Source organism: Aspergillus sclerotioniger (genome assembly GCF_003184525.1).
Source record: "Aspergillus sclerotioniger CBS 115572 chromosome Unknown BO94scaffold_5, whole genome shotgun sequence".
NCBI lineage: Eukaryota > Fungi > Ascomycota > Eurotiomycetes > Eurotiales > Aspergillaceae > Aspergillus > Aspergillus sclerotioniger.
The window spans coordinates 808,689-823,606 of NW_020290995.1; the positions used below are offsets into that span (position 1 = coordinate 808,689).

Below are 14,918 nucleotides of genomic sequence, written 5' to 3' on the forward strand. Positions count from 1 at the left end.
TGACTCGCTCTTGGTAAGGTTAGTACGCAGCTAATGGACAATTGTTGGCGATGAACCCACCAGCTCTGACTCTCCCTGTGCCATTGTTGTCAAGCTGTGAGGGAGGATGTGCGCAACTTCCAGATACTGGAATCCACCCCGTGCTTCACTGCTCAGAAGATTTCCATCATCGTCTTTACAGTTATTCCCATCCTCTGCGCTGCGCTTCCTAGCCTCAACAATATCAAACTTGCGGGATATCACGCACCGATAATGATCACGTACAAGGCAGGCTTTCCATAAGACAGAGACACGCTGTCTCATGCCCACTTGTGTAGATGTCTGACTCAAGGACAATACTGTAGGTGTTGCTTGTAGTGTTTTAACTGATGAAGCCCTGACTAATTGGCCTCATTAGCAGATAATCGTAAAGGACAGGGGCTAATCATACGTGGGAGAAGAAAATTGTCGACAATATACTCAGCAAAACTTTCAAGAGCGCTCTTTATACGCATCAATTTGCTTAGATCCATACTTCCGTCTCCAGCGAATGACTCAAGGTAAGACAGGGCAGCAGTCATATTATTATCAGCATTCTCACCGGTAGCTTTGAGGCTCTCATAAATATATAAAAAGAAGAATCTTAAAAACGTGTCTTTGGATATTACCCGGTCAAACATCTCCAAAATGAGTTTTGCGGGCCTGTAACCCCTCTGTACGCTTTGGCTGAGGCCATAACCCTGAATGAAGAGATGCAAAAGTGTATGAGCCTTTTGATTTTGTTGAGGTGTTAAAAGAAATGTGGGAGAGAAATCCAACACAGATTCTAAGGATGACTGATGTCGATGCTGGGCCATGACGGTAGGTTACGATAAGAACAGTCACAAGGGGATTGACTAATCGTTATATCAGGACGCTATCACGTGTGAAGCGAGACTACGGTCGTTCCGGAATTATATTGATCCGCAGTCTCCGATGATCTAATCATTTTCCATGAAGAGTAGTTAGTTAACTAATTGACATTGCTGGAAAGGCGGTTGAGCAATTATGTAATCAGAAGAAGCAAAGCCAACGACTTTATACGGTACAAGTGGCGGCATATGAACATTAGTCCAGGCTATCTTCTGAGTCTCTTCTTTTCCCACGTTCTTCAAGCCAGCTTTTGATCTCACTAACAAATCGGCGAGCAGCACCAACTTTCACGCCTTGGCTGACGAAAAACCCCGAGGCCTGATCCTTATGAATCTGTCTCAGATCCAGACAGTTCTTCAATGCCACATTGCGGGCTATATCCATCTGTTCCTTGAAAGAATCATGACTCATACGGGATTTTTGCCAAGCCGTGTACTCATTGATCGCTGTGTCAAGGGGGCCCGGTATATCAATAGGCCCACAACTGACACTCGGAGACGCGTTACTGTACATCTGCGAGGGATGAGATGACTGTGACGGGAGGACATTAATATTGATTGGCGGCCACATTGTCCCACCCTGTGCGTTCTGGCCCCCTTTCTTCTGTTTCTCAAGGCGTTGTTCCTCCTCGCTGTACAACTGCTGACGAATATCGTCTGGAATGTCTTCGTGTGTTTCTAATTCGCCACCATTCTCGACGAACTCAGACTCCTCAGATGATGGGTTTTCAATTTGTAATGTTTTTTCCCCAAAGGGTCTTGCCAGCAATACTGGCCATCATGGCGACAGGGTGGGCCTGGACAACGCATTTTCTTGTACACATCTCTCCAGACTGTGTGTTGCCCTGACACGTCCTCTGCGTCAATTCGAGCGTCTCTCTCAGTAAGCATTCCTTTCGTCACCGATGTTGGGCCTCTTTTTTCGAAATTCCTCGATGGATAATCATCACTGTCTATAATATATTTAATGGAGATATGAAGGCGCACCCTTTTACCAGGTACATGTGAAAGTCTACCCCACATTAGGAGCTGCTTTTTTATGACTGTCCAATCAATGTTAGTGTTGTCGAAAGTTTTAATCAGATTATTTTGACTGCGGTCATTCACGGATACGATGATCTCAGTATCGTCTGGCCTGAATCGCTGGTGGCGTTTGATTTTCCGGCGGACGGCCTTTTCAGCATCTTCCTTTATCTTTCCCCAGTATGAATGGGGCTTTAGAACTAAGTCCTGCTCCGTATCTCTCTTCAATAGGCGGTTATTCAGAGTCACCTTCCATTCGATTACGTAGACAAGGCAGCCTGGAGATCGTCGATTGTTTGTTCTTCCGTTTCCTGGTTCATCATCTTGGAAACCTAGTTGATTGGATGGATGTTGGTACGAGGGGGAAGAACGCCCCTCAAGTACATGGTCCGATGAAATGCTAAACACGGATGGTGAGCGTTCACGACTGTAATAACCAGGGGTGGGGGCGTGCGACGGCGTTTCTTCCCATGGGCCGAGGTGTTGGAACTGAGAGGGGTAGTCATCACTACAAGGACTGAACGTCATACCCTCGAGGCAAGAAATGCCACCGAGGAGCCTAATCAACACATGCATGTTAGCCTGCAAAGCGCCAGGATCCAGTTCAACAATCTGCCAGGAGGTGCACCAGCTCACAGGCCCAATAGGAAGATGAGCAAAGTCATAGGTGTCGCAACTCTACGACAGAATAATGTAACTAGAGCTCTGCCGTCTTAGTAAAGCAGAATAAGCAATACCACGACTCTAGTTAGATATGATACGGAAATGTTGGGAGGTTGCCAAATCCGACAGGAACTGGTCCCTGATGTTTGGCTGGTTTGCAACGAACCTTCTAGACCCGGTACACAGCGTGACGTAACATTAGAATTCATTACTGGAAATGTTATTAACAGGAACATAGTTGTTCCCGATAGTTTCTATTTATAACTTAGCGTGTCTTGGCATTAGGGTTTGGGAACAATAGAGAAGTATAGATAGTAAAGGCAGTTTCTGGATTATCTGTATGGGATCTTCCCGAAGACCAAAAGCTATTCAAAGACATTGATCCCTTTGAAGTCCACGAATATTCCGAGCTTAACCATCTTAGCCTTATCTCTGCATTGTTAGGCCCTGTTCCAAAGGAACTTCTCGATAAAGGGACAAGAACTGATCTCTTTTACAAATCTGATGGTCAGCATGATTATCTATCTCTCATCTGTCTCAAAACAAATCATTCACTGACTTGATTTCAATAGGGCAATTCAAAGGCACTACTATTGCACCATTGAACTTCACCTTTGAAAATTCATTACGCAACATCCATAACGAGGACAAAAGAATGTTCATTGAGTTTGTCCAAAGGATGATAAAATGGCACCTGGATGAACGAAGTACCGCAAAGGAATTACTCCAGGATCCGTGGCTTTATGCGGACTTTGATGATGATTGAATTTTTATTAGAAATGGCTGTAAGAAACATGGTACTGGGATATGTATGATTGTATGGTGTTGTTAGGTTCTTTGTTTGTTAGAGATCCTACCCCCCCTCCGTTCATTGACGATACGATACGAAACTCTCCGCTTCGCACATAGGTTAGCTAGGTATAGCAACACCCTCTTTGCTTCTTTTCTGGCTCGAGTAGGACTGGACTGTTGACCTTGTGAGTAGTTTCCATACTCTACATAGTATCTACTAGAGATCAAACTTTCATACTTCCTAGTAGAGGAAATTGATTGACCTATTATTTCAACATAGATATCATATCAAATATCATCCTCTTATAATTAACTCTACTAAATAGGTCCACGAATTAACCACGTAGACGGAATATAACCTGTTCTGTTAAGTCATGAATGAATCCCTAATAACCCTGATTGATCACCTCATAGATCCGTGGAAAAAGCGTATAAACCGGGTGAAATATGATAGAAATAACTCGACGGTGAATACGGAGTGTGCTTTGATATTAGTATTTCTGGTTTAATCCAGAAATAATCACTCTGACTTGATCGGATCAGGTAATCATCTGGTCTGATTGTATTACGACTGGATAGTATCAATGGATATCTAAAGGCTTTCACTCAGATCATGATCATCGGATTCTATCAGCGATTATATTGTCCATAAGACCCGTATATACGGGTATTGAGTTACAAGTGTGATGTGCCCGAGTAATAAATACCCCCCTCATCCATAAATCAAGAACAGGGGAGCCTTAACAAGGGTCGCAAAGGTGAGTAGACCTCCGCGCGGTAAACGTCCATTTTCCTCCATTGACAAACACAGCTTAGCATGGTGAGGGCCAAAGCCATGGATACTTAGGAGGGTAACCAGAGAATCTTATCTCTGCTGACACAGAGAGAGAAGGGGAAAGGGAGAGCAGCAGGAGTGATTATATGTTTATTTGGATCCTGTCAGAAAACCTCACAAGAGGGCAGCCGCAGATTCGTTATGCTGCTGGTTCTGCAGGTATGGTATGTAGCCAATGGTGTGGCAGCACATCTGCTACTAGAGATATGTACAGTCATTAAGTCGTGATTTGCTCGCTTGTCGGTCCGAGAGATCCGCGCTTCCGCGCCAAACCTTCAGCAGCAAGCGTGTAATCAGATAGCCCGGGCAGGACTCCGCCAGATCCGAGCGGGCCGCGTTATAGCGGTGCTGCGAGGATCGGGTTCCTCCGGGGTAGATAGTATCGGCCACTCAGCCATTCCGGGATCCCGAGTGCCGACTGTAAGGGATGAAGCCGTCGTAGCGGCAAATTGGCGCTGCATAGAACAACAACGATGGTGATCGGTTTATTTTTTTCAATACCGGGCGATCATCCATCGATCAGAATGGTCGGGCAACCTTCCTCAGTTCCGCAACTCCAGTCACCGGATCTCTCATTTCCTTCCAGCTCACAGGGAACATCATATTACCAGCGTCGCTGCGGGCCATGACGACACCCAGATCATTCCGCGCAGTCGTAATGTAGTAGAAGCTTTGATCACCGAGAGAGATGACCGTTCCGCGCACGATATCCCCAACGCGGAACATCTCGTCCATAACAACACGGTCTTTCTCAACGGCGCGCACATCCTCCTTCCGAATCAGAGCCTGGAAGCGAAGTTCGTCCGAGCTGCTGTGGTTCTCTGGGTTGGCCGCAGACGAAAGAATCGCTTCGATGTTGTCATTATCCGATGGCGTTTGAGAAGGGTTGAGAGGCTGAGAGCTGGCAGATTCGTCAAGCACGACAAGGATAGATACCGTGGCCTGTCGCTTTTGGACGCGTGTCACCCGCGCCAACACGACCGAGTCCACAGCAGGAAGCGTGTTGAATCTCAGTTTCTGTTTTCCTGTGCTTGTTGATTTTGCTGGGGCATTTGCGCTGGACGGGACATTCCTGGGGATGGATCGCGAGACAGTCAAAACCGACTTTGTTTTGGAGCTGGGCTTCGCCGGGTCCATGACAAGCGGGCCTGCGATTGAAGCGTAGATGTTGCCATTTTGAACATGGGTACCAGGGCCTGCGACATAAGAGGCAATTGAGCCCAGGCGCTGGCCTGGGATGGCCACAGCTGGAAGGGCAGTGGTCATTCCAGCACAGCGGATTACGAACCGGGGGATTAGAGGGGAGAAAGAAAGGGAGGGAACAAGAGGAGCTTCTTGAGACAGGCAAGCTGGAGCTTCGGTGATGAACGCAAGCAAGAAGCCGGCAAAGCTTTTCTTTTTTGGAGGGGCGGTGGCTCGGTCGGGATCAACCGTTGATCCGGGCAGCTGGCACGGGCCAATGCCATCCCCCTACTGTGTACTAGTATCTACTAAATGGTATGTAGTACCACTACGTGCAGACGATATTGCTAATCATAGGTATCAATGTATTGCAAGTATAGACTCGAAATCTCTAACGTGAATACAGTATTATGCGCAGACACAATTGAAGTCAGCACAGCGTCATCCTATAGACAACAACGATCTCGACGGACGCAAAAAGACCATCACACTGAATGCTCGCTGGCACCAAGCAAAGACACACCGAATCAAATGCCCGCTTAACACCTCTGACGCATGGTCGTCAATGGGTCAAAACACTGGAACACAAGGCGGCTCAACTTATAGATAAGAAAGGCAGGTGATGAACAGAAGAGAAGGTGAAAATAGGTCGGTAGAAGATAAATATGGAAGTGAAAAGGGGCGGGTCCGAAGCCAAATCACACGTCGTCAAGGGGTAATACATTAGCCTTCTACAAGGGTCTGCTTGTGACCGTTCCCAAGAAACTCGAGGCATCGCCGAGCCAGCGCAATGACCTCGCCCTCCCCGTCTTCGGCATCCTCCTCGTCAGATTCGATGCTCTTGTCGGAGATCGCCTTCACCATCTGTACAACATCGTCCGACTGCGCAATGTAGCCAATCAGTCTTTGGTCTTCGGATTCCAGGAGCTGAAGCAGCGTCCAGATGGCGATGTGCTGGAATGTAGGATCGCCACTGGCGAGGAATCGGTTTAGGTAGCCGTGAATTCCTCCGTTAGGATCGGCCCAGTCCCGAACGAAGATGGAGTAGTCTCCCACTTTTGCAAATAGTCAGTATATGGGGGACGCACTAACACCTCTCGGGAGTGGGTTCATACCTTTGGATGAGAGGTTACCCAGCGCCGCAGCGCTGTTTCCTTGCACTTCAATGCTCTCCGACTCCGTCAGAGGAATCAGGACGTCAAAGACACCAAGATTCAGAAGATGGGGTTTCAGCTCATCGCTGAGAGCTAGCACAGCTATTGCGGCAGTCATTTCAGACTGAACGCTGAGGGGTACCCGAAGGACCAGGTCCTTGCACTTCTGGACGGCGCCAGCTTGAAGGACCAGTTCCTTGTTCCGATCGGAGCTTGCGGCTAGATTTCGGAGGGTCGATATGGCGTGGCATTGAATTTCCTCATTATCAGTATTGCCCAGCAGTTCAACCAGGGGCTTGAGGAAGCCCGCATCGATTATTGGGGACTCATTGAGCGGATGTATAGAGATATTGCGGATACACGCGACGGCGGAAAGAATGAGGGGGAGGTAGGATGACTGTAAGAGTCGCAGTAGTGGTGGGAGACCCTTCGCTCGAACAATTTCGAGCTGGTATTTCTCGTCGGAAGCAAGGTTGCGCAGTGCCAACGCCGCTTGGCATTGAACCTTGGGGGTGGATGAGTCCATGAGGTGAACCAGCGACTGAACCAACCGAGACTCGGTTTGAGCAAGTCTCTTGCGATTCGACGAGTCGACAGCGATGTTGCTAAGGGCAGTTGTGCAATAATATTGTACATCAACGTCGGGGGACGATAGTAATTGAACAAGGACAGGGATCGCGCCCGCGTTGACAAGTTGTTGTCGGTTATCATCTAATCACTCAATGGTTAGGATGAACAAAATGGCCTCGGATACTATGCGACCTACCCGAATGTGTCATATTCAGCAGCGCTCCTGTCGCATTACGCTGTACCCGCATGTCTTTAGACCTTGCAAGACGGATCAATGGGCCCAAAGCACCCGATCGAGCGATTTTGGCCTTGTTATCCTCATGAGTAGCCAAATTCGTAATGCAACCGACCGCATTGCATTGGACCTCAACATTCGGTGACATCATCTGCCGTATCAGAGGAGCCAGTCCCCCCAGAGCAACGATCAGCACTTTATTGTCCGCTGCGACCGGTCAGTAATCGGCATGGTGGGAAAACAGAAGCAAGACCGACCATTTACAGCCAAATTTCCCAGAGCTGCACTGGCAGCACGTTGAACTTCGATATCCGAGCTCTGCAGAAGGAAGAGGATAGGCTCGAGTGTGTCCCGATCAACCTCGCGCACATCTGCAATCACCCCAGCTGTTAGTCACCGTTACAATAGGTTGGATCTGCTTCAGACACACCTCTCTCCGTGATCTCAGCGAACGTCAGACTGGCACTCCGTTGAAGATCGACATTGTCGGAATAGACGAGAGTGCTTAAGGCGCGAAGGGGTTCACCCGCGAAGAAGTCGGTCTCGGTCCTCTAGGATGGAGTAAAAGTGAGCAGGGAACGATGGATAATGCAGTGACGGATGAAGGAGCTTTATGGCGTGCGAGTGAACTGAACCTACGTTTTCAAGGTACCCTAGAAGGTCGGAGACCGCTTCGCGTTCATTGTCTGCCAATGTAGTCTCATAAATTCCATCCCTCGAGCGGCCACCGATCGGGCCGAGACAAGCTGAGATATGGCACCAACGGTCGACTGTCGATAGGCAGGACAGACACGCATTTGTGATTCCGCTCATACCTTCAGAATGGGAGGCCCGCAGGACCAGAAGACGGCCCCGCCAGCGTTGAATACGAAAGCAAAGAGTGGCGGGAGAAACGCCGGACGAGGCAGAGGAGAGGAGAGGGTGATCAGCTTTGTTTGTTCCAGCAACCTTGTCGCTTCCCTTATTCCATCCAACAAAGGCTGCAGCGGAGGCGGAAAGGCGAGGCTGGGCGGTCGGGAAATGAAGGGCAGGAGAGGAGGAAGGACCGAATGGGCGATGGCACAAAGAAGGGGACGGGGGGAGGCTCTGCAAAGGGAGCTGCGGGAACACAAGGCCTGGCGCGTGATAGGAAGAGATAGAGTGTAGTAGTAGAGTAGTAGCCTGTGCAGAAGGAGGTGGAGGACTAGGACTAGGACTAGGAGTAGGGGGAGAGGGTGATGGTGATAATGGAAGAAGACAATAGGTAGCTCTTCCTTCGCGTCACGATTTCCAAGCAGCTTTCCTCTTTTATCTCCGTCCAGTCTAACAACAGACCGCGAGCACGGTCGGGGAGAAGGAAGTGATGGTCAATGGAGAGGAGAGGGAGGACAGGGATGGGTGGAAGATTGCGGACGGCGGGAGGAGGCCGACTCGATGATGGTTCATCGCAAAAGGTGATGCTGGACGAGGTAGTGGTGGTGGTGGTGGTGGTGGTGGTGGTGGCCAGCCAGCACGCCTTGAGCCGGGCGGGCAAATGATAACGCGCCCAAAGCCAGGGAGCTTACGGAGAACTAATGATTATCTTTAGTCCAGCACTTCAACACACCAACCAACCCCCCCATGAACCAAAGCTCCACCCTCACACTGCTCTGCAAAGCTGCGATTGAGTCGTTTCATTCGCTTAGGTGATGGGATTATTCATCGTTTGGTTCCTCGTGGAGACTAGACTGCATGCTATATCATAATCGAACTGCGATGCGCCGATGCTCCCGTCACCGCCGTTATCAATGGGGCCTCCGTCTCCATCCCGGTTGTTTATCTTGTCCCAGCTGCTCTCTCCGTCGTCATGCTTTCTCCCTCGGCCCCACTGGCACAGTTATTAGTGTTGACTGTTGAGACTGTTAGGTAGGATTGAAAGCTCTTTCTCGGCCTCACCTCCCAACCCCCCGTCACACATTCCAGTTGTACCGACCAGGATTATGAAACTAGTCTGGTGGTTAAATTCCCCCTCGTGCAGAAGGGGTGTCATTTCGCGCATCCCAAGACAAGATCGCAATCCCTCCCGATCGGCCAACCCCAGCGTCATCATCATGGGGGCAACCCTCCCCCGGTTCCACCTCGGAAGCTAAACATCACTACTTTCTACACCGTAGAATTAAGTAGACACAAGGACCATCTGTTGCCCCTTACCAGTCGCCAGTTGCCAGTTGCCAGTTGCCACGGGTGATGCGAATAGACGCTGAACTTTGTCTCAATTGAGGAAACCAACCTTAACGCTGTATAGCTGCTGGAACCCCCGGTCCATCATGCGGATCACTCACCATCCTTAAGCTTCCGTCTGCTGCAGGATTCAAAGAAGAAAGCTGCCTGCATGAATAAAAGGCTCCCCGTACAAGGATGGGTTGCCGTGGTGTACACCGTAGTGTAAACCCAGTTCTAGAAGACGTTGGCCGATTTACCATGTACGAGGGGATTTCTCCAGGGGCATGTTGACTGGATAGTGACGCGACATGATCACCGGACAGCGGAGGGATGATCATCCTGGCGGAGCGTGGGGAGACTAATTTGGATCAATCACCTGTCAACCCAGTCAATCTCTCCCTTTGAGGGGTCCCAATGGCACTAGCGGCATGCCAATGGCTCGATCAAGGTACGGAGCCTGGCGGAAGGAGAAGAGTGAAGAGTCAAGAAGCGATACATAATGCAATTAAATTCCAGTCATCTGGGGTCTGTCACGGGAACTGCCGTCACCCATCATGGCTAGGTAGAAAGTGTCTTCTCTCAGCTCTGTTATCTAGGATATCTATGAGGTGAGTGAGCTGGATGCATTGCATTTGCCCCTGCATCCCCCCTGTGAGGGCTCTGAAACCAAACACTACTCCATACTTACCTACCTACTGAACGCAGCCTTCCTCTCCACGACATCATCCAGCTATCCAAACCATACAGAGCGTTGCCATGGGGCCCACGTGAGACGACACCCTTCACACCAACGAGCATGGCTGCATCACATGGAGGCCCGGGCCCATGATCCGATGCCAATCACTGGCAACCAGGGAAACACTGTGGCCAGTCCGACGGCCATCCGGGGCTCTCAGAGGCTGACAGTAAGCAGTTCCGGCGTGCAGCCCTTCTGCCCCGCAAAGCTAAACGGGCAGCGCAGTGTGGAGGAGCCCACGAGATCCTGGTCGATATCATGCTTGATATCTATCTACCATTCTGGATGCTTAGGATCGATCCGCTCCTCGTGCGCCCGGCCGGACGTTGTCGTACAAGCATCTCCTGCGTAGTACTATCTAGTATCTAGTCGGTATCCTGGTCTTCATGCACAACCCGGAATCCCTGCGAGGCCGAGAGTCGGATTGCCACTGTCAGACAGCGGCTCCAGGAATAAGCCTGCAGAACGGTGTTCCATGTTTCGTATGGATTATCTCAGCCCGGGAGGAAAGAAGTAAGTAGTAGATAGGCTGAGCGCCGAGGATATTATACCTTGCTTTTTTTTCGGGCCCTTGCGACCACAGCGGCACTTATCAAGGGAAATGAATGACGGCAATGGAAGCTCAGTGGAATCTTCGCCTGGGGCCATCCATGGTTGGGGGTGTTTCGGGGCGCAGGCAGAGTCTCCCAACTAATAACAACGGGGCATCACGGTAATTCGCCGCTCCGCCGTGGATGGAGTTCGGGATGCAGTCGAGATGGTGCGATGCGACGGTCCCAGGTATCAATCTAGTCGTCTTTTCTGGCCTCGCCTTGCCCGGCCAGGTCGTTCGTCGTACTATGTACGTAGTGCACATTCCACTGGCCCCACTGGGAAAGGATCTTACCATCTGACTCGCATGGTCGCCATCCTTTTCCGGCATTCCAGCACAGGGACTCCAGGAGAGCGACGCTCCCAACAAGCCGTTCTCATTTCTCCCCTCTCGCCAGTAGTTTCTCCCCTTATTTTTTTATCCCTCCCCTTGGATACCGTGATAAATTTTCTTTCCCTGACCCTGATCGCCTGCCGTGATTCCCCGACTTCGCCTTCTCTTTGAACCAGAGGGACCAGATTTGCCTCCGGCTCCACCAACTTCGAACCATTGCGATGCGCCGAATCGACCGGCAACTCTAAACATCATCCACTCTCCGACCGATCGGAAAGAATCTGAGGAACTAAGAAAAAAAAAAAAAGAAGAAGAAACCCAATTTAGGGCTGTTGCGACGATCTTAGGCCGTGACAGTGACAGTGACAGCAACCGCGATCAAAAACCTTTGCGAAATCGCGATAGGAAGTTGGATCAGCTAACGCGACCGAGCGAGAGCATAAAGAGACCGCGCCTGGGAAGTTGCCGGGTGATCGATTGATTCACTTTGCAGAGAGCAACCGCCAGCCAACAAGCGCCAACCAAACCCATGTCTGCATCCGTTTCCGCCTCCGCCTCCTCCAACCTCCCATCCGACGTTCGCTCAGGACCCCTCCGTCGCCTGAGCCAACTGCGTGCCTACACCCAGCAGCATTTCTCTTCTTCTCAGCCATCATCGTCCTCCTCCTCCAGCGGCACCCGGCTGTCGCGCCGTCATACCCTCAGCAGTCGAGTTTCCTGGTTTTCGCCCACCTCCACCGGTGCGGATTCCTCGCAACTCTCGCCTGTGGGGTCTCGCACCTCGGGCCCATGCCCCGAAAGTGAGCCACCGTCCACCCTCGCCCGCTATAGTTCGGTGCTCTTCCCCAGCTACCGCGGCCTCGAGATCGACCTGCGTCCTTCCCGTCAGGCTGAAACACCCAGTTCATCTTCCAACGAAACCAGTGGCATTCAGACGCAAGGAACGATGGCGCGGCCCAGAGGATCATCCCAAGCCCTTGATGCACGGCCTGATCTGGAAGGATCAAGTCAATCCGCATCAGCCAACCTCCATGCGGGAGCCCTCGACTCGTCCGACCCGGTGATGTCGGAGAATCCGTCGTCCTCGTCCCCGCGACCGAAGCAGAAGGCGACCATCCGCTTTTTTCCCCACCAAGACTCCCACCAGAGCTCCCGACCGTCCTTACCCTTTATCCCGGTCTCGCGAACGCTCCCGTCCGACAACTGCATCATCCGCGTTGGTCGATACTCCGAACGGGATGGGCTGCCTGTGGCCAATCCAACAGATCCCTCCGATGCCCCGGTCGGGTTCAAGTCGAAGGTCGTCAGTCGGAAGCATTGCGAGTTCTTATACTTGAACGGTCAGTGGCATATTAAGGATGTCGGGAGCTCATCGGGGACGTTTCTGAACCACATGCGGCTGAGCCAGCCGAACATGCCCTCTCGGCTGTATACCGTGAAGGATGGAGATATTGTGCAGCTTGGTATTGACTTCAGGGGAGGCGAGGAGATGATTTTCCGCTGCGTCCGCATACGGATCGAGTGCAATCGGTCATGGCAGCAGCAGCCGAACGAGTTCAAGTAAGGATACTTGTGTCGAAAAAGTTTTTGAAGAGCTGGCTAATAAGCGAGATAGTAAAAACACCGAGAGTCTCATTAAGAATCTGGGCAAGGGAGATACAGCTGATTATTCTGGTTGTCGGGAATGCTCAATCTGTCTGGGCTCGGTTCTGGTTTGTTCCCATTCTCTTGCAGCACCGATCCACCACTGCACCACACGATGCTAATGTTGTTGAAGCGGCCTTATCAGTGTTTGTTCATGGCGGCCTGCGCCCACGTCTGGCATTATAAATGTGTCAGTCGCCTCATCCACACGCCCGACTATCCCATGTTCCAGTGCCCCAACTGCCGCGCCTACACCGATCTAAGCGCCGAGGTCGATGACACGAACGATTTCGACGAGGAGGAAGCCAAACAAGCTACCCCGGAGGACAAACGGGATTCTTCAGACGGATCGCGGTCGGGAACGACTTCCCCCCAGCTCGAAGCCGAACCTGTTCACACTGGCGACGAACCCCGCCAGGGCAGCCTGCCGATTGAAGCGGGCCTAGCCGCCAATATTGAGAGCATGCACCTTCAAGAAATGGATGCGTCGGAGGCTGCGCGGCGTCCACCTCCTCCCACTTCGAATAATGATACTGTTTCTTCCAGTGTCGGCAATGACGTACCTGGCTGGCAGTCGCTGAGCCAGTCTCCCAATGCTCTCCCTACACGACAGTCACTTCTGCGTGCGGATACTCCTGTTCGCTCGGAGTCATCCGAGGACAATCCTTTGACGCCTCTGAACGACTCGGGCCCTCTGGCCCTCGACGGCCGGGCCGCAATGCCTTGAGCAACGCTGTGGTCTCGGCTTTTGGATATGCCGCTCGAATAATTCAACCAGTTGCATTGCACAATCGACTCTAGCCTAGTGCTGGACAGTCCTTGCATGCAGTCTTCCGGACTGCGCCCTCGTTAATATATGCATCTCCTATTGTTCCCGTTTGTTCTTTGCTTCTAGCATTCGCGAGCCGTTTTCCTATGTCATATTGTTAGCATCGAGCATTGCGTTGTGATTTCCTCCCGTCCCCCCCTTGAACATATTTTATACCCATTTGCAGCATCCTTTCTCACTTCATCCGTTCGGCACTGGCTCTTCGCCATCCTGCAGCGGACTGCCATGACTTCGAACGACCAGCATAGAATTCATGAGGGTCAGTTTCCGACCCGGTTTGGCGTTTGCGATGGTGGATGCGGTGTATCTGATAACCCGGGGCCTGCTGCTTTCTTTGGTCGACACGTTTCTTTGTTGGCGCTCATGGGTGAGATGTACATATCAGCTATACATATGCATATTCCTGTTGAACGTGTGGTCGTAACCCATCCCTGTCTCCAGGCAGTACAGACAGACAGGCAGGCAGGCAACCAAGGTCCCATGACAATGCATCATGTCGCAGCTGTCCAACCCACCTGTTTTTATTTTTATCAAGTATCCATTAGGAATTAGAAACCAACCCCCACATAATCCATGTTCAAAACCCAATTACTACCCTATTATTAGTTTAAGGTAGTATTACGTTTCATTTGTACATTGCTCCCACCAATACCCCCACCCCAGCTCATGAAATCAACCAAAACCTTCACATATCATCATACCTTTGCGTAACATATCATTCCTAGTTCAGATGACCTACATACCTACCTACCTGACTACAATTCCTCTCTCCCTCTCTCTTTCTCTCTACCTCTTCTCACACCATCCACTCAAACCTCTAAACAACCCAACCCAAGTTAGACTTGTTCCAAGATCATCCATCAATCCTTTCTTTCTCATAATCTCCGATCAATTCATACTAATCCCCCCTAATACACCATCACTGGATCCCGCCCTCCCTGGTATGCAGAACAGAATTATAACTAGTCAATTAGTCAGATCTTTATTATATCTACCCAAGAAAAAATAAGTAAATGTTAGGATAGAAGTGAATAGTTGTAGGAGTTGTAGTTTCTAGTTGGTTTGGAATATGGTATCATGGCCAATTAGTACTTCCTGTGATTGGGTTAATAGATGGATAGATGGGTATATATGATTATTGGTCTGGGAGGGATTTATTTTAATATTCTGGTTGGGGACATGGATTGATTGGTTGATACTATAGGTAGAGTATTAGGATGATCATTGGATAATGTTCTTTTTTGTTGGGGTTGGTTATA

The 14,918-nt window shown here is 50.4% G+C and overlaps 4 protein-coding genes across 4 annotated transcripts; 2 read left to right on the forward strand and 2 right to left on the reverse strand.

Moving 5' to 3' along the window:
- Positions 1-2,905: 2,905 nt before the first annotated feature.
- Positions 2,906-3,342, forward strand: BO94DRAFT_459068 (uncharacterized protein; the record flags this gene model as incomplete). Its single annotated transcript, XM_025607824.1, has 2 exons — positions 2,906-3,083; positions 3,149-3,342. Coding segments are annotated over 2 exons (372 nt in total), but the record flags the coding sequence as incomplete, so codon positions are not given.
- Positions 3,343-4,722: 1,380 nt separating this feature from the next.
- On the reverse strand, positions 4,723-5,469 carry BO94DRAFT_582564 (exosome non-catalytic core subunit CSL4; the record flags this gene model as incomplete). The annotated part of the gene is made up of 1 exon (XM_025615482.1): positions 4,723-5,469. One exon carries the CDS (start codon positions 5,467-5,469, stop codon positions 4,723-4,725), a length of 747 nt encoding a protein of 248 aa, XP_025470928.1.
- A 258-nt stretch (positions 5,470-5,727) lies between these two features.
- On the reverse strand, positions 5,728-8,425 carry vac8 (protein anchor VAC8). The gene is made up of 6 exons (XM_025606912.1): positions 7,984-8,425; positions 7,775-7,895; positions 7,602-7,715; positions 7,306-7,551; positions 6,501-7,250; positions 5,728-6,440 (listed from the first exon to the last, which is right to left on the reverse strand). The coding sequence occupies exons 1-6, from the start codon at positions 8,155-8,157 to the stop codon at positions 6,109-6,111; spliced, it is 1,737 nt and encodes a 578-aa protein (XP_025470929.1). The 5' UTR covers positions 8,158-8,425; the 3' UTR covers positions 5,728-6,108.
- A 3,111-nt stretch (positions 8,426-11,536) lies between these two features.
- On the forward strand, positions 11,537-13,721 carry BO94DRAFT_322932 (FHA domain protein). The gene is made up of 3 exons (XM_025606911.1): positions 11,537-12,746; positions 12,802-12,898; positions 12,964-13,721. The coding sequence occupies exons 1-3, from the start codon at positions 11,716-11,718 to the stop codon at positions 13,555-13,557; spliced, it is 1,722 nt and encodes a 573-aa protein (XP_025470930.1). The 5' UTR covers positions 11,537-11,715; the 3' UTR covers positions 13,558-13,721.
- The last annotated feature ends 1,197 nt before the right edge of the window (positions 13,722-14,918 follow it).